The sequence below is a fragment of the Rana temporaria genome, chromosome 7 (genome assembly GCF_905171775.1).
Source record: "Rana temporaria chromosome 7, aRanTem1.1, whole genome shotgun sequence".
NCBI lineage: Eukaryota > Metazoa > Chordata > Amphibia > Anura > Ranidae > Rana > Rana temporaria.
The window spans coordinates 127,493,045-127,517,448 of record NC_053495.1 but is presented as its reverse complement, the minus strand read 5'-3'; the positions used below and the strand labels follow the sequence as shown (position 1 = coordinate 127,517,448).

At 42.3% G+C, this 24,404-nt stretch overlaps 1 protein-coding gene across 2 annotated transcripts in view; it reads left to right on the top strand.

Moving 5' to 3' along the window:
• AXDND1 (axonemal dynein light chain domain containing 1) overlaps positions 1–24,404 on the top strand; it is a 147,199-nt gene that overhangs the window by 49,001 nt on the left and 73,794 nt on the right. For both annotated transcript variants that reach the window (XM_040359958.1, XM_040359957.1), the window contains exons 11-17: positions 1,802–1,922; positions 2,075–2,176; positions 2,744–2,910; positions 6,585–6,660; positions 7,994–8,228; positions 18,585–18,798; positions 21,900–21,993. In XM_040359958.1, the coding sequence (XP_040215892.1) occupies positions 1,802–1,922; positions 2,075–2,176; positions 2,744–2,910; positions 6,585–6,660; positions 7,994–8,228; positions 18,585–18,798; positions 21,900–21,993 (1,009 nt within the window). The remainder of the gene's footprint in view (positions 1–1,801; positions 1,923–2,074; positions 2,177–2,743; positions 2,911–6,584; positions 6,661–7,993; positions 8,229–18,584; positions 18,799–21,899; positions 21,994–24,404) is intronic.

Here is a 24,404-nt window from a genome sequence, read left to right as displayed (position 1 = left end):
CAAGATAAGGCAATCTAGGATATCCTTTAGCCAAATAATTATCGCTCCATCTCTTCCCTCCCCCTCCCCTCACACACTGGGTCCAGCCACTAGTGAAAGCACCCATTGGCTCTGTTAAAGGAGGGGACATCAAGCAATTTTGCTTGATTTTACCAAACCTTCTCTCCCCCCCCCCCCTTATATTTTGTTGACATATAAATTTATGAATCCAATTGGATGGTGTGCATATAAACTGTGGCTGAATCAATCACGTCCGGACTAGTCCTGTGTCTATGTTTTGTAACATGTGAGTCTTGTCCGTAATTTATGTTCATGGCAATCAAATTTCTTTTAAAATGATTCAATTTTTTCTATAATAACTGCACTTTTTATACTATTTTTGATACTGGAATAAAATTAATTTGTATCATACTTTTGTTTAGATCATCACTTGTTGCTAAAAGTAACCCCTTTTCAATTAGCCTTCTTTAGGCTATTCCCTTTCCCCATTTCCCCTTGTTTTTTTAAAGCTATGCATATTGGTTACAGCAATAAAACCCAACAGGGTATATGATCAATTATAAGCATCTATACGGATTACCTATATACCAGTGGTTAACTTGCCTCCCCTCCCCATATTTTCTGTCAGATGGCATAGCTGCCCAGCCAAATAATAATAATAATATAATAATATAAGTTAGGCAATGCCATGCCAGCATCAGCCTTAGGGCGTTGCAGAGTGGAGAATTTAAGTTTCCGTCTATGGGTGGCTCAAATAAAGCTGATAAGTAGCATGTCCAGGGTTTTAAAAAATTATTTAGGTACTGAGGTAGGCATGTGAGAAGTCACATACAGACACTTAGGCATAAGGATCATCTTAAAAGGATTAATCCTGCCTGCCACAGACAGGGGAGGTTTGGCCCAGACAGTAAGTTTAGCTTTAATCATGGTAACCAGAGGGTCCAGATTCCCTTGGGAAGCTTCTGAAGGAGACAGGGTAATAATGATTCCCAAATATTTAAACAAGGTCACTACCTTAAGAAGGCATGGAGGATCAATGCATGGAAGGGCCTGCGAGGAAAAGGGCATCAGGGCTGACTTCTACCAGTTTATTTTAAGGCCTGAATATGTGCCCAATTTGTCTATGATTTGCATTGCTATTCCTAATGAGGCAGAGGTATCCTGCATATTTTAAATAATGTCCTCTGCGTACCTATTCTCTCACCCATAGTGATGTCTTTAAACAGCAGAGACAGAGGACACCCCTGCCTGGTACCTCTTCGAAGCTGTATACATGGGGATAGGAGACTGCATAACACCAAATTTAACACACCTACACCCCAGTCACACCTGAGACCTTGTAACACTAAGGGCCCTTTCACACGGGGCGGATCCGTTGATCCCCGCTTTTTTTCGCTCTCCCCTATGGGGGGATCGGATGAACACCGTCTGTCCTTGTTCACCCGATCCGATCCGCAGACGGAAGGAAAAATAGGGCTTTCCTCCGTCTGCAGAATCGGAGGAATGCGGAAGTGGGCGAGATCTGGTGTCAGCGGATCATCCGCTGACACCCGCAATCTCAAAGGGACCAATGTATGTGCCTTTTTCATCCGTGAACGAATGGATGAAAAAGTGGACATACGGTCCGCCTGTGTAAAAGGGGCCTTACGAGTCACATGACACTGGGGAGGAAAAATGGGTAATGGGGCCCAATTTGGACATTTATATATTTAAATACTGTATATTGCAATGTAAGGTGTTTTTGCAATGTAGCCTTCTATGCATTCTATGTGTTTTCTCACTGGGAATCTTATTTCTATAGCCTTTTGGAAGAGTATCGTGATTTATATGAATTGCAGAGGAGTCGTTTGGAGAAACAGGTTGTTCACCTCACAGAAGAAAGAGATCTTTGGAGTTCAGCCACATATAGACTGGCTAGAAAGGTGAGTGTATTGCCAACTACAGACAGTCTGGTATTGAAGACTGTGGTACATTTTGTGCTTGTAGAAGTTATAATTTGAATGCTTTAATTCAATCCTATATTGCATATTAGGGCATTTGATCAGTATTAATGTCACTGTGTTCTTTAATTTAGGTAATAGAAGCCAACCAACTACAACTGGCTCGTAAAATGTACTTATGTGAGAAAGCCTGGACAAAGGTGGTCCTGCATTTTCTTGTGCTTCTTGCATCAAATGTAGGTTGAAGTAAGATCTAGGTAAATACAAAGTGTACTAATAATGTTATTTGCCTCATTGCCTTTGACTTTAAATAAAAAATACAGCAAAGTAGGTTTCCTATGTTTAATTTGTGATTATTGAAAGTGCTTTCCTGCACGTAAAAATAAATGTTAACCAAAAAGAGCAGGTAAATAAGTAGCTATAAAAACCCAAGTATTTGGGCCCATTTCCTCCAGCCCAGCTTACTGTATATACAGTATTTTATTATTGTAAAATAGTGTTAAAAATGCTAAAAATTAAAAGAGCCACAATTATGCCTATAAATGGGTTCCTGGTATGTATAGGTTTCTTTAAGCACCAGGAGTTAGAAGCAGGTATTGACAACATTTATAGGTTAAGTAGAAGTGTCCTGTAATAAGACAAAACCGCAACTACAAATTGCATCTTGAATAATTAATTAGAATTGATATTTTCTGGATTTTTTGCTTTCTCTGGATTGTGCAACTTTGCACTTCGCCATTTCATTCTGCACTACCCTATCAATTAATCTCTGTTGTCTTATTCACTATTCATGATCCTTGTAGGACACAAAAGACCTTTCTGAAGTTCAACAAAGTACCGAAAAATGGCGAGAGCACATGGCCCGCTTTGATCAAGAGGTGAAGCGCAGCGAGGAGTCGAGCAGAGAGAAATTGCAGATTATCTGCAGAGATATGAAGAAACTGCACGCGTATTTTCAGGAAAAAATCTTGTATGTGAAGCTTTTAAACTGATGAGTCTTGTTTTTTAAGTGAGACAAATAGGAATTGTCTGTGTTGCCTATACCACCAAAATAGTATTTTTGTACTCATCATAAAATGCTTTTCTTGGAGTACATTGAGGGACACAGCTAATGATAATTAAAGCAGTTGTAAAGGTATTTTTTTTCTAAAATTAAAAACATGGTTTACTAACCTACTCTGTGCTGTGGTATTGCACAGAGTGGCCTGGGGACCCCTTGTTGCTTTCAGCCCCTCCTCTTCTGTGTGCCCCCATAGCAAGCCACTTGTTATGGGGGGCACACCTACCATGTCGTTTCCGAGGTGGGTTGTGTGCGTCCATAGACACACACAGTGTAGCTCTGCCTCACTCGCTCCTCACAGTATTTAATTGACTGCCACTGTGTACTGTGGGGAGAGGAACAGAGACCAGCTCCACTACAGATGGGCACAGCACAAGATAGACCTCAGTATGGGGAGGTGGAGGAGAGAGCGATACAATTTCTGGGACATTTTTTTCTTTAATGCAGGGAATGTATTAAGGTAGAAAATGTCCTGCCTTTAGAACCACTTTACGAAACATAGATTTATACTGTCACCTACAGAAGAAATGGACACTGGGCACATATAAAAAATTAAGGCTAGCCATCTTGATGTTAAAACACCTCTCACCTCACACCAGTTTAGCTGTAGCAAGCAGAGAACAAGAGAATATGAGGGAAGGAAGCTGTGTCCCTCAATAGACTCAGAGAAAATAATTTTACAGCAAGTCCAAAAAATCCAATTTTCTCTCTTCTTTTTTTGAGGGACACAGATTGAAATGAACATCTGCTGAGGCAGACATGTCAATCTTAAAATTTAGAGAACATATGTACAAAAAAACAGGTTACAGCCTTATGCCCCGTACACACGATCGGTTTTCCCATCGGAAAAACTGCGATGAGAGCTTTTCGTCGAGAATCCCAAACGTGTGTATGCTCCATCGGACTTTTTCCCACAGTTAAACTGCCAGAAAAAAAAGAAAGCAAGATCTCCTTTTTCCCGTCAGGAAAGAATCCTAGCGGGAAAACCATTCGTCTGTATGCTTTTCCGATGGGGAAAAAAACATGCATGCTCGGAAACAATTCAACGCATGCTCTGAAGCATAGAACTTGATTTTGTCGGCTTGTCATAGTCTTTTACGTCACTGTGTTCTTGGCAGTCAAAAGTTCACCGGACTTTTGTGTGACCGTGTGTATGCAAGGCAGGCTTGAGAGGAATTCCGCCGGGAAAACAATGTTAGGGGAAAACCGCTCGTGTGTATGGGGCATCACAGATCTGAAACACAGAGGAGAATGATGAAAAGCCCAGAAGTACCCTGTGTTTCCTCTGGATCACCGCTTGGTTTGCTCTGCCCTGAACAAACCAGATGACTTCTCCTGCAAGGTAGCCCTCTTGGTTGCTATCACATCTGTCAGATGTTTCTCTGAGTTGGTGGCTCTCTGTTTTAAGGAGCAATTCCCCAAACTTTGCAAAGACAAGGTTGTCTTACATCCATGACCGTCCTTTCTTCCCAAGGTGATATCCTCTTCCACCTCATTGAGGACATATGTAGTTCAACCATCCTTATGCCCAGCTCCAAAGGAAACCTCTCTTTATTGTCTGGATGAAATCAGAGCCATTAGCGTCTCCCTCAAAGCTACAGCTTCGATTAGACAGATAGATTCCCTATTTATCCTGTCCTCAGGACCTCATAAGGGATATCCTGCTTCCAAGTACTGCATTATGTCATTGATAATTATTCTGATAGCTAGAGCTTACACTTTTAATGACAAATCTCCTTCTATGCTTTTATGTGCCCATTCCAAATGTGGCACCAGAGGGGGGGGGGGACATATAAGCGTAAGTTCCACTTTTGCGTGGAACTCTGCTTTAAGGAGAATTATTTAAATTGTATGCAGGTGAAACTCGAAAAATTTGAATCTTGTGCAAAAGTTCATTTATTTTACTAATGCAACTTAAAAGGTGAAACTATATGAGATAGACTCATAACATGCAAAACAAGATAGTTCAAGCCGGGATTTGTCATAATTTGTCATAATTACGGCTTACAGCTCATGAAAACCCCAAATCCACAATCTCAGAAAATTTGAATATTACATGCAATCAATAAAACAAGGATTGTACATAGAACAATATCAGACCTCTGAAAAGCATACATATGTATTCAGTACTTGGTTTGGGCCCCTTTTGCAGAAATTACTGCCTCAATGCGGCGTGGCATGGAAGCTATCATCCTGTGGCACTGCTGAGGTGTTATGGAAGACCAGGATGCTTCAATAGTGGCCTTCAGCTCTTCTGCATTGTTCAGTCTCATGTCTCATCTTTCTCTTGGCAATGCCCCATAGATTCTCTGTGGGGTTCAGGTCAGGCGAGTTTGCTGGCCAATCAAGCACAGTAATCCCACGGTCATTGAACCAGGTTTTGGTGATTTTGGCAGTGTGGACAGGTGCCAAATCCTGCTGGAAAATGAAGTCAGCATCCCCATAGATCTCGTCTGCAGAAGGAAGCATGAAGTGCTCCCAAATCTCCTGGTAGACGGCTGCGGTGACCCTGGACTTAATGAAGCACAGTGGACTAACACCACCAGATGACATAGCTCCCCAAATCAACACAGACTGTGGAAACTTCACACTGGACTTCAAGCATCTTGCAGTGTGTGCCTCTCCATTCTTCCTCCATACTCTGGGTCCTTGGTTTCCAAATGAGATGCAAAATTTGCTCTCATCAGAAAAAAGGACTTTGGACCGCTGAGTTTCTTTAGCCCAGGTAAGACACTTCTGACATTGTTTATGTTCAGGAGTGGCCTGACAAGAGGAAATCGACATTTGAAGCCCAGGATCCCTCTTTGTGTGGTGGCTCTTGATGCACGGATTCCAGCCTTAGTCCACTCCTTGTGAAAGTCCCCAACACTTTTATATGGATATTTCCTGACAATCCTCCCCAGGCTGCGGTCATCCCTGCTGCTTGTGCACCTTTTTCTTCCACACTTTTCCCTTCCACATAACTTTCTATTAATGTGCTTTGATACAGCACTTTGGGAACATCCAACTTCTTTTGCAATTACCTTTTGAGGCTTTCTATCCTTATGGAGGGTGTTAATGATGGTTTTCTGCACAACTGTCAGGTCAGCAGTCTTTCCCATGATTGTGATTCCTACTGAATCAGACTGAGAGGCTATTTAAAGGCTCAGGGATCCTTTGCAGGTGTTATGGCTTAATTAGCTGATTAGAGTGGGACACATTTGAGCCTAGAATATTGCACCTTTTCACAATATTCTAACTTTCTGAGATTGTGGATTTGGGGTTTTCATGAGCTATAAGCCATAATCGTCACAATTATGACAAATCACGGCTTGAATTATCTTGCTTTGCATGTAATGAGTCTATCTCATATATTAGTTTCACTTTTTAAGTTGCCTTAGTGAAATAAATGAACTTTTGCACGATATTCAAATTTTTCGAGTTTCACCTGTATATACAGATGAAGGATGTCAGTGTTGATATTTGCAGTGTTGGAATGAAAAATAGCATATTGATTTTAGATGTTGTTATCTTACTCTTTCTAGTTAAGAGGTTGTTTACTTTGTTAATGCTGATATGTGTCTGCATTTTTGTTCTTTGATTAGTGTAGATTGGAACTACTACGCAGTACCAGATGAAATAGTTGTATCAGTGCTTGACGACCTGAAAACCTGGGAAAACGTATGTATGTTTTATATTTTAAAACTATAAATATAAACTGCATATGTAAATCTAGAATGAAATAATTGCAGCTATTACTAAAAAAGTATTTACAGTTTGCAGCTATTGCAAAAAATCTGTGATCTCTGATAGAGTAGTTCCTTCAGCAGGAAAATTGTAAACTGTTTTATGCATATTACAGTATCCATGTAGCTGATTGCCTAAACCTATAGTTTTAAAAAAGAAATAAGTATCTCAACTGATGCTGAATATTTTGTTACGAGCAAAACTAGCCAAATTAGTAAAAAAATGCAATAAAAAAAAATACAGAAATGTGTTCTGTTTGTGAACATGTCACTCCTGTGTCATTAGTCAGATACTACATTTCATGCTTTTATGCAAATTTGGCAACACAGAGGGAAAATCTGAATTATCACTATGACCAATAGGAATCTCAGACTGTATTTTCCATGAGGCTTAGTATTTATTTTCTGATTATCTCTTAATTATTATTTTCACAAAAACAGAATTACAGTCCAAGCACCCTTTACTATAAGTCAATAACAGTCACTTTAACACATACCGTAAATACTCGAGTATAAGCCGAGGACCTAATTTTACCACAAAAAAATGGTAAAACTTATTGACTCGAGTATAAGCTGAGGGTGAGAATGCAGCAGCTACTCTAAGTGGAAATAATGGTCAACAATGCCCATTTGCAGCCTGTCCTGACTGTCCTGACTGTGCCCATTTGCAGCCTGACCTGACTGTACCCATTTGAAGCCTGACCGTGCCCATTGCAGCCTGACCTCACCGTGCCCATTGCAGAATCTGATCTGTTTACCCGAGTCTGTGACATAGATGGCGGCGGTGCAGTTTTAAAAAATCGTGCTCCTCCTTGTGCTGTTCCGTGATAGGCGGAACACTCGGTTTCCCAGCAAACACTGTGTTCAGTGTTCCGCCTATCACGATCGCCCTCTCGTTCGTGATAGGCGGAACACTGAACACAGTGTTTGCTGGGAAACCGAGTGTCCCGCCTATCAAGGAACAGCACAAGGGGGAGCGCAAGTTTTTAAAACTGCACGGTCGCCGTCTATGTCACAGACTCGGTAAAACAGATCGGATTTTGCAATGGGCAACGTGAGGTCAGGCGGCAATGGACTGGCAGGTACTGACTCGAGTATAAGCCGAGGGGGTCATTTTAAACCCAAAAAAAAGGGCTGAAAAACTTGGCTTATACTCGAGTATGTACAGTAAGTTAAATAACATTTAGCCCTGTAACCATATGTTTGATCTACTGTATATGTTTTATGTATTCTATTTTTTTCCCGTAATTTTTTAAATATACACATAGATGCTGGCTGAAGAACAGCAGCAGTTTGAGGGAAATAAGGTCCTGAGCAGCCAGGAGTCTCTGAAAGCAGCTGCTGACATCCAAAAGGAATGGGCTCACGTTGGAGAAGAAGTTCTTAGGAGACATCGGGGCTTAGATGGTACACCTTCTCCAGAGCACAAAGCCATGGCCGATCTAAATAACACCATAGAGGTACTATGTGAGCAATACAGGAGAAGAGTGGAAGGGGAAAATGGTAAGAAACTTAAGAGTGGATACATTGCAGTGGCAGTCCACAGTGTAAATTAGGACTGAAAGTGTATTTATCATTAAAATTTACAAGAATTAATAGAACAAATTTTAGCGTAGAGCTACCCCTGAAGGAGCAGCTGGATTTCAGGCCTCCCCCACCCCACAGCACCCATAGCCAGGCAAACTGTATTTTCACATGCTTCCGGATGGCTCAATAAGCAGTCTAGAGGTTTTGGGTTTTGGTGATTCTTTAGGAACAGCTTGGATGGGGATTGAGGGTGCATGTGATACCCAGTACTGAAGAAAAACTGTAAACTCCAAAACAATGGTCGAGGACCTGCTGAGTCTCTGGCTGCTCTATCCAAACTGCGAACTGTGCTGCACTCCAGAGTAATAGTGCAGCAGGAACATGGAGTACTTCTCCTCTCTTCCCCAGGGGCAGAGCCCCGAGTACAGGGGTCACCTCCAGATGGCTGGATCCTGGACTCTGCTCCCAGACTTCATAATATTTTTTGGGTTGCTTCTCTACCTTCTAGGCCTGCCTTCCCAGGGATTGATGGAAGCTTCAGAAGTATTCAGGCTGCAGCTTCTGTCCCCCCACATACAATGTTCTAGAAACATCCAGTAAGTTCCAAAACACAGGGGGAGATAACAGACACAGTCTGTGAAGCACTGCACAGCCTCTTAACATAATTAACCCCATGCTCCTCTGCCTACAGAGGAGCAAATTAAATTTGTCCAACAACTTGCAAACTAGAAGGGTGTTACTTTAGCATAACCAAAGCAGGGTATCATTTTAGGTAAAACAGTTCCTCTTTCATACCATCAATAAAAAACAGTTGTTTCCCAACTCTCAGTCTATTTCAAGTGTTCGCTAGCTAGTGCTACCAGTCATTCAGCCTCTGTGCTGTTTGTGAGCCTAGGCCGTGTGTTTCTGTATGCTGGTGTTCCCTGTGTCTTTGGTTTCCAGTCTTCATCAAGTCTTGTGTACTCCTTCCTGTGCCTATGTTCCTTGTGTCTCCCTTCTGTCTCCTATCTCAGTGATCCCCCTACTTTTCTGCCAGTGTTTTGTTTCTTATCACCCTCTGCACTTTAGTTAGTTCTTGATTGTGTGTTTCCCTGTGTGCCTCAGTCAACCCCTCATTATCTGCACCTCTGTACTCAGCCTGTGTTTCTCCACTGCTCTCATACACTCCTGCTACTGTTACTCTGTGTACCCAGTACCATGCCTCCTAACTTTTTAAGATGGGAATGAGGGACACCTATTAGCAAAAGTATATATAGCATAGGACACACCCCTTAAGGGAGAATTAAATAAAAAAATATTATCTAAACCCACAAGTGTTTTTTTTTTTTTTTACTATTCCTTTATACAAATGCAGCAGTTTAGAAACTGGATGAAAGGTTTAGCACTGGAAAACACCTTTTAAAAGATAAATAGTGCATTTTATATACAACTATATAGATCAGACCAACATGTTCAAAATCAGGGACAGTTGGGCCCCCGGCGCTGCAAGAGAGTATCACCTGCTTTTGGTTGCAGCCTGTTTGGATCTAAATGAGGGATTCTTTCAAAGACTTTCTGTCTATGAAGCCACTAAAGTTAAGATGGTGCATCATCATCATGGGGTCAAATCCAGGCTTCCCTTACTGTAGATCAGGGGTGTCCAAACTTTTTTTTAAAGAGGGCCAGATTTGATGAAGTGAACATGCGTGAGGGCCGACCATTTTGCCTGACATTCTTTGAACCATAAAAAGTTGGTCTAAGTGTGTTCCCCTGAGCAACCAATACACAATGCCCAACAAGAATTCCCTTGCCTTTGTGGCTGTGTGTGGTGAAGAGATGAGGTTGGGCTTGTTATTTGGATATATATATATATATCTTTTGTGGCCCCAACGAATCCCTGAGCGCCTCTCAGGACTAAGGATGAGATCGGGTGTGTTATTTGGATATACCGTATTTATTGGCGTATAACACGCACATTCACTTTAAGAGGGAAGTTTCAGGAAAAAATAATAATTTTAAATAAAGAACTGTAAAGTAAAATAAGGGTCAGTGCCCACCTGCAGCCTCTCCATTGCCGTGAATGCAGCCTCACCATTGCCATGAATGCAGCCTGATTTATGCCCATCTTCAGCCTCGGAGGGGACGGGGGGCAGGCGGGACGAGCGCCAACAGATTGCATACACCAGAATCTCCTGTTTACACAGCAGCCTCTTTAATACAATGTCCCGCCTCCTATGATAGACAGAAGAGTCGTCCAATGGCAGTCCAGGAGACGGGACTTCCTATTCCAGATGCCGCAGAGTAAACCGGAGATTCTCCTGTAGGTAATCTGATGGCACTCGTCCCCCTCTCTGTTCCCTCTGAGGCAGCGCCGATAAATACAGTATATATCTTTTGTGGCCCTTGAGGGCCACAAAAGATATATATATATATACAAATTACCAGGGGGGCCACATTAAACCGTAACGGGGGCTGCAATTGGCCCGTGGGCTGGACTTTGGACATGCCTGCTGTAGATCTACACTGTCAGCTGCAGCATTTTCCCACTGACCGAGCCAAGGTGGCATACATTGTGCATGTGCTCACTGGGGATGCTTTGGCCTAGGCCGCACCACTCTCCAAAAAAACGTCATCCTGTAATTAACAGCATAACAGCATTTTTCACGCTCTTTGGGAAAGTCTTTAATGAGCCGGTTTGTGATTATTCGGCAGCAAGTGCTCTCCTTGAGCTCCATCAAGCTACCCATACTGTGGGGCAGTTTTCCATTCAATTTTGCATGCTTGCAGTGGAACCATGAAGCTTTTGCAACTACCTTCTAGTACTGCCTGGCAGGGCATAGTAAGGTTGAACTGGCAGGTCATGAAATGTCCACCAACCTGGATAATCTCATCTCTCTGGCAATCCAGAATGACATCCACTTCCAAGAGCATGCCCAAGAGAGGGCAAAAAGTGCAAATCCTTTGTGCTACGTTTGCCCCCAAATTTTCTGAGATGTAAGGCCACTTCCCCGTCTCCTCAAGATGAGCCAAGTGCAATTGGGCCACTCATGTCTTCCCTTAGAGGAAAGAACAAGATGTTTGTCTCAGGGACTCTAAATTTGATGTGGCCAAAAAGGATTTTTTTTTAAATGATGCCCACAGCACTCTATTCTTGTGCAGCTGCAGTTATCTACTTACAGCCACAGTGGAAGCATTTACTGATTTGGGTGCAGCTGGCAAATTTGTCTCAGCCTCCCTTGTACAGAAACTGGCTTAAACACTTGAACCTCTTCCTCAAATCTACTACTACTGATGGAACTATTCTTTTTTCTTGGGAAAAAATGTGTTCCCATACCACTCCAGTCCAAGTATACATGGTGTACTTCAACATGAGACAATTTCATTCCTGGTGTGACCTAAAGCCTCCTTTTAAACTTGTCTTGTGTCTCCCATGACTTCAACAGCAATCCCCAGTGTTTGGTTGGACCTCCTCTGACCTTTTCACCTGCAGTCTATTCTATCATAGCAGAAGCCAAGTTGATTCCACTTAAAACAGTTATTTGGCATCTTCCGAGACTGTAATGCCGGGTACACACGATCATTTTTCGGCATGTAAAAAACAACGTTTTTCAGCATGTAGAAAAAAATGCATTTTTTCCAACTTCATCATTAAAACGACGTTGCCCACACACGGTCGTTTAAAAAAAATGCTCTAGCAAAGCGTGGTGACGTACAACACGTATGACGGCACTATAAAGGGGAAGTTTCATTCGGATGACGTCACCCTTTAGCTGATTTTGTGTTAGTAAAAGACGATTCGCGCTTTTCTGTCTGTTACAGCGTGATGAATGTGCTTACTCCATTACGAACGGTAGTTTTACCAGAACGAGCGCTCCCGTCTCATAACTTGCTTCTGAGCATGCGCAGGTTTTTAACGTCATTTTAGCCCACACACGATAATTTTTTACAACCTGAAAAACGACACAGTTTAAAACGTCGTTAAAAAACGCATGTTGGAATTTTTTTTTTTTACGTTTTTCAGAACCCCACACGATCATTTTAAATGACATGCGTCTCATTCCTCCTGCTCAATATGCCGATTTGTTTTCTTCCAAGTGCAAGGCAGATCAGCTTCCACTCCACAGGCCCTATGACTGTGCTTTTGATTTTGTTTCTGGCTCCAATGTCCTCAAAGGTCGGTTATACCCTCTCAGCCTTTCCAAGACCAAGGCCATGTCTGAATGCATTACTGAAAACCTTTAGGCTGGATTCACACCTATGCATTTTTTGTGCTTTCTGCATTTTGCAGATTTGCACTACAGAACGTGTTCCATAGGAAACCATGTTAAATGGACTGCAGTGCAAATCTGAAAAATGCAAAAAGCACAAAAAATGCATAGGTGTGAATCCAGCCTGAGAAGGGATTTATCTGGAAATCCCCCCCCCCCCCCCCCACTAGAGCATGGTTCTTCTTTGTTGAGATGAAAGACAGCTTGCTATGTCCCTGCATAGACTTTTGAGGCCTAAATGCCATCACAATAATGAAACAATGCCCATTGCCACTCATTTTGGAATTGTTTGAGAATCTCACAAAACTAAATTTACAGGACTGAAGCCCCATACACACTATCAGTTTTCTTGCAGGTTTTTCTCTTCAGGTTTACCAAAACCATCTAATATGAGGTCAAACCTTAAAGCGGGGGTTCACCCAAAAAAAAATGTTTAACATTACATTCAGCCGAGTTGTGAGAATGACATTAGACTGTCTTTTTTTTTTTAATCCTTGCCGTACATACTGTATTATCTATATTTTCAACGCGGCTTCCGGGTATGTAATCTGCGGGACTGGTCGTTCCTAATTGATTGACATGCTTCCGACCGGCGCATACAGTGCGTCACGAGTTGCCGAAAGAAGCCGGACTGCGAGTCGGCTCTATACGGCGCCTGCGCACAGACGTTCGGCTTTTTTCGGCAACTCGTGACGCGCTGGTCGAAAGCATGTCAATCAATTAGGAGCGCCCAGTCCCGCAGATTACATACCCGGAAGCCGCGGTGAAAATATAGATAATACGGTATTTACGGCAAGGATTTAAAAAAAAAACAGCCTAATGTCATTCTCACAACTCGGCTGAATGTAATGTTAAAAATTTTTTTGGGGGTTGTAACGGCTACCCAGGTAGTGCGAGGGTATCAGCAGTTGGAGACGTCCTCTTCCCTAGCAAGTTGCGATATGCAAGTAAAACCGGTATCATTCCATCCCCAAGATCCAGAGAGAGAGAGAGTCCCCCTTCAAGAACGAGACGCGGCTGCGGTTTGAAGGGTCAAGTAGACTGTTTTAATGGCACTTTCACCTCGCTTATATGTGGTAACAACACTGTACAGGAACAATGACACTCTCCTCCCCCCCCTCCTCACACAGGGGGGGCTTCAATACAGATACTTTGAAATAATGACATTCCCTTGAGCCTATCAGTCTTCTAGACGTTTTGGCTCCAAGCTTACATTTAACATTAAATTGATCAGACACCTTCCTTTATCAATAGAATTCAATTAACCTTTAAAACAATTATACACATAATCCCCTCAGCATACACCTGACAGGCGGCTGTACTACACAAAGGAGAGTTCATTAGCTATGCAAAGGGAATATTAGCATTCAGCAGTGGAAGAGTCCCTTCTATAATTAACCCTTTGAGCTCAGAATACAATCTGGTAAATCCAATTGTAACAAGCCATGCAGTTCTTTGTAGTCCTCACTGCATGATGGTTATCGATGTCCAGGCAGCATGCATAGTTCCATTACAGGGGTGAACCCCCGCTTTAAGAGTTTTAATTCGTATGCAATCAGGCAGGCCCTTGCACTACATGGTTTTGGTAAACCTGAAGAGAAAAACCTGCAGGAAAACTGATAGTGTGTATGGGGCTTAAAGGATAAAGGAAAGGTGGCGAATGGAAAACTGCATTCAACGCAAGGTATGTCATTTTGCCTGTGCAATGCCCCTGCAGTTTTCCAGTATTTTGTGAATGAGGTCTTTTTTAACCTTCTTTATGTCTGTACAGTGCCTTTGGCACATAGGGCTCTATGCTCAGGTGGAAAAGTGTCCGTTTGAACTCTCACAAGTACCCTTCCTGTGCTATATTGTCTCTAAGGATAGACTCTTCATAGATCCTGAAAAGGTTACTGCCATTACCAACTGACACTTGCCTAGCAGCCTTAATGCTACCCAGTGCTTCCTGAGTCCACAGTATTATTGTACTTGTGGCCCCTATTACAGCCCTTATTCTGAAGAATGTTAATCCCAAAAACTGGCTGCCCAAAACAGTATAAATGTTTTACATGCTAAAACGAGCCCTCCTTTCTGGCCCTGCTTTCTTGAGGCTGGACATCACCAAGCCTTTCTCCATTGAGATTGATACCTCCTGTGTAGAAGTTGTAGCAGTCCTTTTTTCAGTCGCCTAGTGGAGCTAGACATCCATGTGCCTTTTTCTCAAAAACATTTTCCCCAGCAGAGAGAAACGACTTCATCAGAGATCGAGAACTACTTGCTGTAAAAATGCCTGTAGAACAGTGAAAATACCTCTTGGAAGGTTTGCCTCATCAGATCACAATCTACATGGATCATACAAATGGAACAAACTCATTTCTAATTCCTATTAGCATAGCCCATCAGGGAACTCCCTTCTGCCGTCAGCAGAGTTCGCTCATAATGCCCTGGATGTTTTACAGAAGAATTTGAATCAAATTTTTTTGCAAGTCCTAAATCTGTTACAGCTATCTGCTGCTAGACACAAGAGATTTGCAGATTGACGTTGGCAGGAGACTCCAGTCTCGAACCCGGGAACAGGTTTTGGCTGGCTATGAAAAATATCAGACTTAAAGTGGTTGTAAACCCCAGTCGTTAAATTTGAACTAAGCACATATATCTGTAGAGTTTTTTTCCGTGTCTCTCTCCAAAGCTCTAAATGTAATTTCTCATTGGTACTTCGTTCCTCCGTAATCAACATGAGTCACTTATGAGAAGTTTTCCGCCACATGACATAGCAGCTCGTCTATACAGAATTCAGCTCTGCATGTTCCTTCATTACTCAGCCTATGTGGAGGGGGGGGGGGGTGGTGTGTCTCTTTCCTCCAATCAGCTCTCACACAGTGTCTCAGAGCTGGAGCTGCATTTCCCCATTTCCTTCTCTGTACTACTCACAGATGCATAAGGACTTTATCGCTTTGAGGTTCCATACACATTGGGCTAAAAAAAATGCTAGCTCATTTGGCAGAAAAAAAACTTTCAAAGAGCGTTTTTGGTACATAGTTTAGAAGAGTTTAGCATTTTTTTCTGCCATAAAGCTCTAATGAGAAACACAAACCAGAAGGGTTTTTTTCCTGCCTCTAAACGTTGAGCTCAAAATATGCCTCTAATGGTCCTAATGTGCATGGACACATAGGATAATATTGAGCTGCTTCTACATTAAAAACACAAAACTCCAGTAGAAGCAGCAATTTTTGAGCCAGCGTGCATGAAGCCTGAAGGCCCTAAGAGAAGAGAAGACTGCAGTTCCACTGCGGAGTTCCACCTAAAAATTGAACTTCCGCTTTAGGTGCTGGTGACCCCCTGACATGCCACATTTGGCATGATTTTTTTTTTGGGGGGAGGGGGAGAGGGTACCCTGTTTTGACAGGCACCCAGCTCCCACTTCCTCCCCCGGCATTGCAGCAACAGGAAGGAAGATCACCTCTCCCCCCTCCCTCCCTGCAATCTTCTAGGACACATCATAGGTTCCAGAAGATTGCCCAGCTATTCACAGCGCGCAGTGCATGCCCCGGCTGTGAAGCCACAGCCGGACACCCACAGTTAGAATGCCGGCGCCACAGAGAGGAGGGGGAGAGGAACGGAGCTTTGTACACCTGCATCGCTGGACCATGGGACAGGTGAGTGAGCGTCTGATTATTAAAAGTAAGCAGCTACACTTTTTGTAGCTGCTGACTTTTAAATGGGTGTAATGCCGCTTTAAACAAGTAGAACCTATGTAGGTGGATTTTGTAATCTGTGTATCACCTGAGGCTACTCACTTCACTGGGTATATGTGAAGGTTTACAGCTACTTTAAAGTCCCATCTATGAAATTTGCTCCCTGTTAATCAGCCCATATAGTGTCCCTAAATAAAACAAAATATATAAATACTAATCTCTTCTCACAGCTTTATAATTTCTCCTAAACCTTATACTGGGGCAATCATAACTAAGGAGAATTGCACCACTAACAGTTCAGCAGTCTGTAATATACTTTCTTCTGTTGACCAGCTGTTGGGACCCAACTGTTATTTTGGAGCATTCAAGATAGTGTCCATTCAAGCACCTATGATGACACTGACTCTACTTCCTATTAACTCTACTAAAGTCACTGGCTCTGTGATACTTGCAGCCAGGGATGGACTGGCCATTGGGACTACAGGGAGTTTCCCGGTGGGCCAATGGCTCAGTGGGCCGGCTTCAGTGACAGCGGCCTGGGAGTTTCTTCTGCCTAATCTTGTCCCATAAGGGGGGGGGGGCACCAAACTGATTCTTTGCCCCAGGAGAAATAATGTTTAGCTTCCCCACTGGTACTGCCTATAAGATCACCAGTACCAGCCGTTCTACTCTAATAAAGTAAAACGGCTAGTGGCTAGTGAAGGGGGAGAGCGGGCTTGGGTGGCCGGTGGGGTGCGGGAGTTGTCTGGCCGCTGTAGGAGAGACCTGTCAAAGTGAAGTCCAGGGCCAAATTTTTGTCCCAGTCCAGCCCTGCTTGCAGCCAACATTGTCCCTCTTTTGGCAAAGTGTAATGTGGATTTTGCCAGTGGCCTCTCACCAACTTCTTGGTCTCAGTCTCTGTCTGCAACGTCATTCCCCCCTTGATCAGCAAGCTCTATCAGAATCCATGACACCCTCTAATGTCCCAGAATGTCCGTCACTGTGCCTCTCTCCCTCTTGAGTGCAAGGGTGAGTGGTCAATTAGCAGCCTGATGTGCACCCAGTCCTCTCAGAACAGCCTCCATACTGCTCAGCCCAGAAACACAGCAGGAAATCGCTGCAAATTTGCATTTAAATACGTTTTCTATCCTTTAGTAAACCTGTGGCCAGGTGATGGACATTAATTCCAGACTAGATCTCCTCTTTAATCAGCTTTGGGTGCAGGCATCGGCATTGAAAGTAAGAAAACCGGCAGTTTAATCCTTCAGGCTTCACAGCCGGTTTCCTACTATGCATGCATGAGTCACGCTCCACTTTCTGAATGGTCCTGACATCCTATGGGACCTGTGTGTTCCAGAAGGAAGAAGAAGGGGCCGGAAATGCTTGTAGATTGCCACAGAGATCTTACCCAGAGGTGGGAGCAGGTACCTGTCAAAACCGCTCCCCCTAAAAAAGTGGCAAAAGTGTCAGTGGAGGGGGGGAACAAACGTAGCTTCCCTTTTTGGGTGGAACTCCGCTTAAGTTATATATTCTCAAAAAGCATCAATTCCTCGCTGACCTCTGCAAATGCAGGCATTGTGGAGTAATTTCTCAAAGATCACTCTAAAGTCTGGTTGCAATTAGCTTCTGGACACTTTTCAGTATCTGCAGTTTGTTTACATTTAAAGGCTGGAAGGATCCTAAGTCCCTACTGCCAGAGGAAGCCAGTGGAGATTTGCTGCAGTTTCAATGCCTTTGTTATCAACCTGGAGGATAACTTGCTCTACACCACCTGCAGATGTCAATTTTTTTTAAGCTAAATAGCTTCCTTTACCTTACTGCAGTACTGGTTTCATGTCCTCATTGTTCGTTTTTGCTTTGAAGTAGCTGTAATTCTGCTCTGATCTCCACACTTCCTGCTTGACTGGCTCCTTATGAAAAATCTCATGGCAGCTTTTCACTGTGGTCCAAGCTGTGTGTCTAAAACTCCTCAGAACCAATCAGATTCATTTTAAAAACAAAACACTGCCCTGGATTTGTTTGTTTTTGTTCTGTGGGTCTCTTTACTTCACAGAAACATGAAACCAGTTTAAAAACAAAAGTGAAACTAGAGGCACATTATATGATTGAATTTAATCTATTTTTAATCTTTTTCAAAAGGAATCGGTTAACTTTTATGTCTCTATACCCTGTAAACAGTCATTTCAGCAAAAAAAATGTTTTCCTTTAGTGACCCTTTAAGCTTATTTGCTTTTTGTTATGAATATGTAAATATCTGAATTCACATGACATGGCCTCAGGTTCACTGTAATATATACATAGACAAATTTGGTACATGGTTAAATTAGATGACTAAGGCCATCACTAATGTAGACAGAACTAGAGACAACACTAATGTAGAAAGAGATAGTTTATTGGAAGCCTGGTTCCTAATTTTTTTTTCATTTTGACAGGAGTTGCCAGAGGTCTCATGGCATTTTCAAGCAGCTTGGAAAACTGGTCTGTGCCAATGTATGGATTTAAATATGCCCCCAGTGAGACAAAAGAATCTGACTGGTCAAACTTATATCATCTTCTACCCAAATGGACTGCTCAAGCAGAAAGACTATTGGAAATAATTGGGAGTCCACATTCAGAGGAGAAACCCCTTTTAAACCCAAATGATAAGTATGAAAATGTTAAATTTATAGATTTTGTGTGCAAAAATTTACTGCAATTTAAAGTTTTTATTACAAAGAGCTTACATTTTTGTTACTTTTAGCAAATTCTTTTAAACAAATACCCATAATATTCATGTAAAGGCCCTGATTTGTATATGTGAATATGGTATGCTGGAGGAAAACACATGGGGTGTGGGAAGTTGGAGATTGGTGGTATCAAACGCTGAATCATAGATAACATGGACATGTTTTTAAATACCTATAAATAACATACACATATTACGTAAGATACCAGTGCAGAAACCCATGCTAAAACTTGCAACTTGCTTGCAGTGCCCTTAATTCCTAATGGTACCCCAAACAAGACTAGCAAATGCACAAGGTTCATTGCCTAAAAAGGGCACAAGAGCTACTTTGGCACTTTTTGTCGCATGTAGGGCTGTCGCACAACAAACATACTTAACTGTGTTTATATGAGTTAAAGTGGTTGTAAACCTGAAAAAAAAATTACGTTTTCTACCTGGTACAGTAAAGGATGTCAAGTCATATGTGCCCAGCCTTGCCATGAACAGTTAATCCAGCAAAGAGAAAGCCGACACATGAGAAAAATTTGTGTCACCACACCCCTGCTGCTGTGACTGACATCTGACGTATTTCTCTGATACATGAGCATGAGAGCAGGGGGAGTATGTCCAGGTTTCCAGCATCAAATCATCTCTTCTTTCTCCTCAAGCTCTCCCAGGATTGGCTGTTCCAAGCCACAGCATGATTGGGCATGCCAAAGTTATGTGGTGCCTTCCCCGAGTTCTGATTGGATGGTACTCGTGAGGAGCATGGTCAGCCGTGCGCACACTTTCCTATGTCCGTGCACAAGGCTAAACCGCATGGCTCTGCTTGCTAGGAGGAGCAAAGAGATGGGAGGGGAACCCCTGTGAGGTCACAACTCTGCCTCCCGAGCTATGGCATTGAGACCCACACACCCATATCCAATGTTTACAGGGCTCATACAGGTGCAGGGAAAAATAATTGAAAGGTAAAAAAACATAGATTCAATTGGGAGGTGTGAGCACATTACTATGGTGCCTTTGTTTAATATTACATGCCCTGCGGGTTTACAACCACTTTAATTTATTGAATCCTAAGTACAACAATTGCATAAATACATGTTATTAAAGTGTATATCATCACACATCACCAATATTTCAAACAATCAGCAGGGTCTTGTTATGATGTTTCAGTCATCCTTGATAATACAAGATTCCTGTGAATATTTTACAGGCAAAAGGATGTCAATAGCATTTCGCATTTGACATCATGATTTCAACAATCATGCGCAGGGTGCATGCTGCAAGTCACTGGGGTATATATTAGTGCAGTATTTTCAGCATGTACTAGCAGAAGCGTCATATTTTTTGCCATACCTAAAATATAGGAACCCTGTGAATTTTTAACCAATTCTTAACCTACAGAATGCCAAAAGCAATTCACATTTGACATCACAATGACATTAACAACCATTGTTGCACATAAGCTCAAGCAAGCCAGCATGTACTGGTAGAAGCTTTGTATTTGTATAATATATTTTTATAAGTTTTATAACTGAATGCAGATCACAAATTGCATCAAATGCTGCTCCCTGTTGATGTGATTGTGACAATGCTATTTGCTGTTGATAATTAAAATATTTGGGACATTTGGAAAAAGCATGTAAATAATGGGGCAGATCCACAAAAGGATTACGCCGGCGTAATTTTAAATTTCCCGCGTCGTATCTTTGTTTTGAATCCTCAAAACAAGATACGACGGCATCTGGGATCGATCCGACAGGCGTACGTCTTCGTACACCGTCGGATCTAAGATGCAATTTTCCGTCGTAATCCGCGTCGAGTATGCAAATGAGCTATTTACGGCGATCCACGAACGTACGCCGGCCCGTCGCTTTTTTTTCCGTCGTTTGCGTTCAGCTTTTTCCGGCGTATAGTTAAAGCTGCTATACTGAGGCGTACTCAATGTTAAGTATGGCCGTCCTTCCCGCGTACAATTTTGAATTTTTAACGTCGTCGTTTGCGAATAGGAATTTTTGCGTAGAATGATGTCACCGTCGTAAGCATTGGTGGGTTCCGGTTTAATTTCGAGCATGCGCACTGGGATACCCCCAGGGACGGCGCATGCGCAGTTAAAAAAAAACGTTGTTTACGTCGGGTCACGACGTATTTGCATAGAACACGCCCCCATCACTCCCATTTGAAATTGCGCGCCCTTACGCCACAATAGATACACTACACCGCCGTAACTTATCGCGCGGATTTTTTGAGGATTCACAAGAAGATAAAGTAAGTTACAGCGGCGTAGTGTATCTTAGATACGCTACGCCTGCCTAAAGATAGGCAGATCTTTGTGGATCTGCCCCAATGTGCTTCCTCTTTATAAGGACACTTATCTACATAGAGGCTGCCCCAAAACAAATATGATACATTGTGGGCTAAATGGTTAGCAGAACCTTCTACTGCAACGACTGACTAAGAGGTCCACTATGCAGCCCATATACCCCCTTTTAGGGTAAATATTAGATTAACCTTCATCGTGTTCCATCTCACCTGAGGGCTATTGCACCAACTATTTATCTCTTGAGCACGAGCAATACTAGTCATTTGTGTTACCTTGCTGCACCTGTATATTCCCTGATGTTTTATTGCACCGTACTGCCTTACTGGGACCCCAGCGTGGATCTAATGCTGGAGCTGTGTCAAGATGTTGGTGAGTTGGTGTATGTTACATTTTATACACAAAAAGATTTCCAAAAAATGTATATATATTTGGTGCAAGTTGTGTTCATAATTAAGGATATCTGAACCTTAAAAATAGGCCTGATAAGGTCCCTGAAATTGATGGTATATGGTTATACATCCTTTTCTCTCATGATTCTTGTACTTTTCTCCTTAAAAAGCAATTATAAGGATGGGTATGCTATTGACATGGATTTGGATTGAATATTGGACAGTGCCATCCATTTGCTGCTCTCAGCATCTACTATTACTGTTATCAAGTATACAGTATAGCTGTGCAGCATGTGAATACTCATTCTATGAATGTATGCATTACTCACAGGTTGGAACCTGAAGATGTCTTTAAGATGTTGCAGCACTGGGTTCTAAATATCACAAGTGGAACAGAGAGGGACAATGTGCAGCTTAACCAGCAGGTTTGTAGTGTTAATTATTTTTTTTGTAATATATATATATATATATATATACTTCTCATATTTTTTTTTTTTTAAATGTATACATGGCTGCATGGCATTTTCTCAGAGAGCATTTCTTAATAATGACATCAGTGGACCATAATCTTGCAGTGTGTGTTGGCATGGTGAGTTGGAAGAGTGTGTGAGAGGTGACAACGCAAGAGAAGAATTGGAAATGCAAACAGTTGTCACCCTATACCATAAAGTGCTTGAACAAGGACCTTCATGACCGGATCATGATGTATTATTTTCAAGTATAACTAAAGGCAACATTTTGTATTGGTTTTGGATAAAGTTGGGAAGGGTAAGAACATCTGTCAGGTTTTTATTGCTGTATGTGCCCCTGTTAGGAGATTAACACTCTCTCTATTTGTCCTGTTTACTGTTATTCCAAAAAATGAATGTGAAATGAAGTCACAAATTTTGGGTCGTCACCAAAATGGGAATAGAGGGGAAAACGCACAACGGGAACAATAGTTCTGGCGAGCAAGGTGACAACCACAATGAAGATATATGCCAGCACACCACTGATCTTCAAGTTGAGTCCAAACGGTTTTTATTGAAGCATGATCGCGTCACCAAAAAGTGACGCAGGACCCCTTCATTAGGCATGTGATAAATGTAAAGTAACAGTGCAGATTATTTTAATAAACATTCACCAATCAAAAGAAACAAAGAACAAACAACCACCCACCCCTTGACAGGTGTGACATCATCAGTCACACCAAAAAGCCAGTGAATTCAAACAGGCATATCGGACTAATATATCTGTATAAACAGCTGGATTACTTAACCTTTTCGCTGCCAGGCCCTGTGCTCCACTTTTAAACTTAGCTGGCCGGACCATTTTTCTAATTCTTCCATTACTATTTAATTTTTCCCTCAAGCCATATATTTTCAGAAAGCATATGAACTGTAGAATAAAAAGAAGGTACTATTGATTTTAACACCCTGCAGTATTTGCGCAAATGTTTATCAAAACAATATATTCGCTAAAAGTTCTCTAAAATCATTATTGGCAGATATAAACACAGTACATTTTACAAAATTCCTGCTAAATATAAAAGCTTAACCTGTATTGAGTTTATAACAAATATTAAAACGGTTGTAAACCCGCACCAAAAATGTATTATTTTTTTTCTCCTGCAAGGCAAAAGTCATAATGAGCTAATATGCACCGCATATTAGCTCATTATGAAATACTTGCCTCGGAACGAGGTGTGTAAAACTTACCTGGTTCACGCCGAGCGAGAAATCATCTTGCTCCGGCGTGTCTTCCGGGTATCGCCGCTCCAGCGCTGTGATTGGCTGGCGCGGCGATGACGTCACTCCCGCGCGGGAGATTTAAGTTCGACAAGGTCCGGCGGCTGCCGGTTCTTTAGCCGAGGATACCCCCTGCGCATGCGCCGCTGCAGTCAGCGGTGCATTGCGAGGGGAATATCTCCTAAACCGTGCAGGTTTAGGAGATATTCTTTATACCTACAGGTAAGCCGTATTATAGGCTTACCTGTAGGTAAAAGTAAAAAAAGTGGGTTTACAACCACTTTAAACATTTTTAATTTACGCCTGTAACGAGCCCCTGCTCACTTGGTTCCACCCTCCCGACTCTCCTCTGCTGCTATTGGATCAGATTGCAGATCGCAACGTCTGATAGTTCGGTCATCCGATGCTACAGCTATGTGCTGTTCGAATCCAGTTGTGATAGCTCAGAACAAACACCAGGCAGGCTGTATGTAAGTTCAAACAGGAATCTCCCCTTTATTGGATGCACACAACACGCTTTTATACATAGCAGTTTGAACACCCCTCCTAAACAACCATTGGTCAATTGTAAAGTACACTCTAGTCCTCACTTAGGTCCTCTTGGCCATGCAAATGAGGACTTGAAACAGGGTCAGCAGATGTGTAATGACATAGAGAAGTCCCAGGAGATCGTTTAAAGTACATAAACAAACAGTCTAACACAGAACAATGCCTTCCTTCCAGACCCCGGAGCCGTCTGGAGGGGGTTAGCCTTAAGACAGGGCGGAGGACCCACCACTGTGTAATAGAATCAAAGGAGAAATACTTGAGTATTCCAACGATCATGACAATACCTTTTTTTGCACTCAACTTGAAGATCCGTGGTGTTCTGACAAATATCTTCATTGTGGCTGTATGATCCAGTCTCCAGCTGGTGGTTGCTACAGCACCCAATATCCTAGAGCTTTCTCCAGGAACATTTTCGATGGGAATGTGAATTATTACAAGGTAACAACCAGGGATTTCCTCACTTTGGAGAGACTTCCTCTCTTTCTGTTTTGGCTGTGGCACAGGAATTGATGGGAAGTCTCCCCAATGGGACACAGATGGCAATAACGCTGACTATGGTT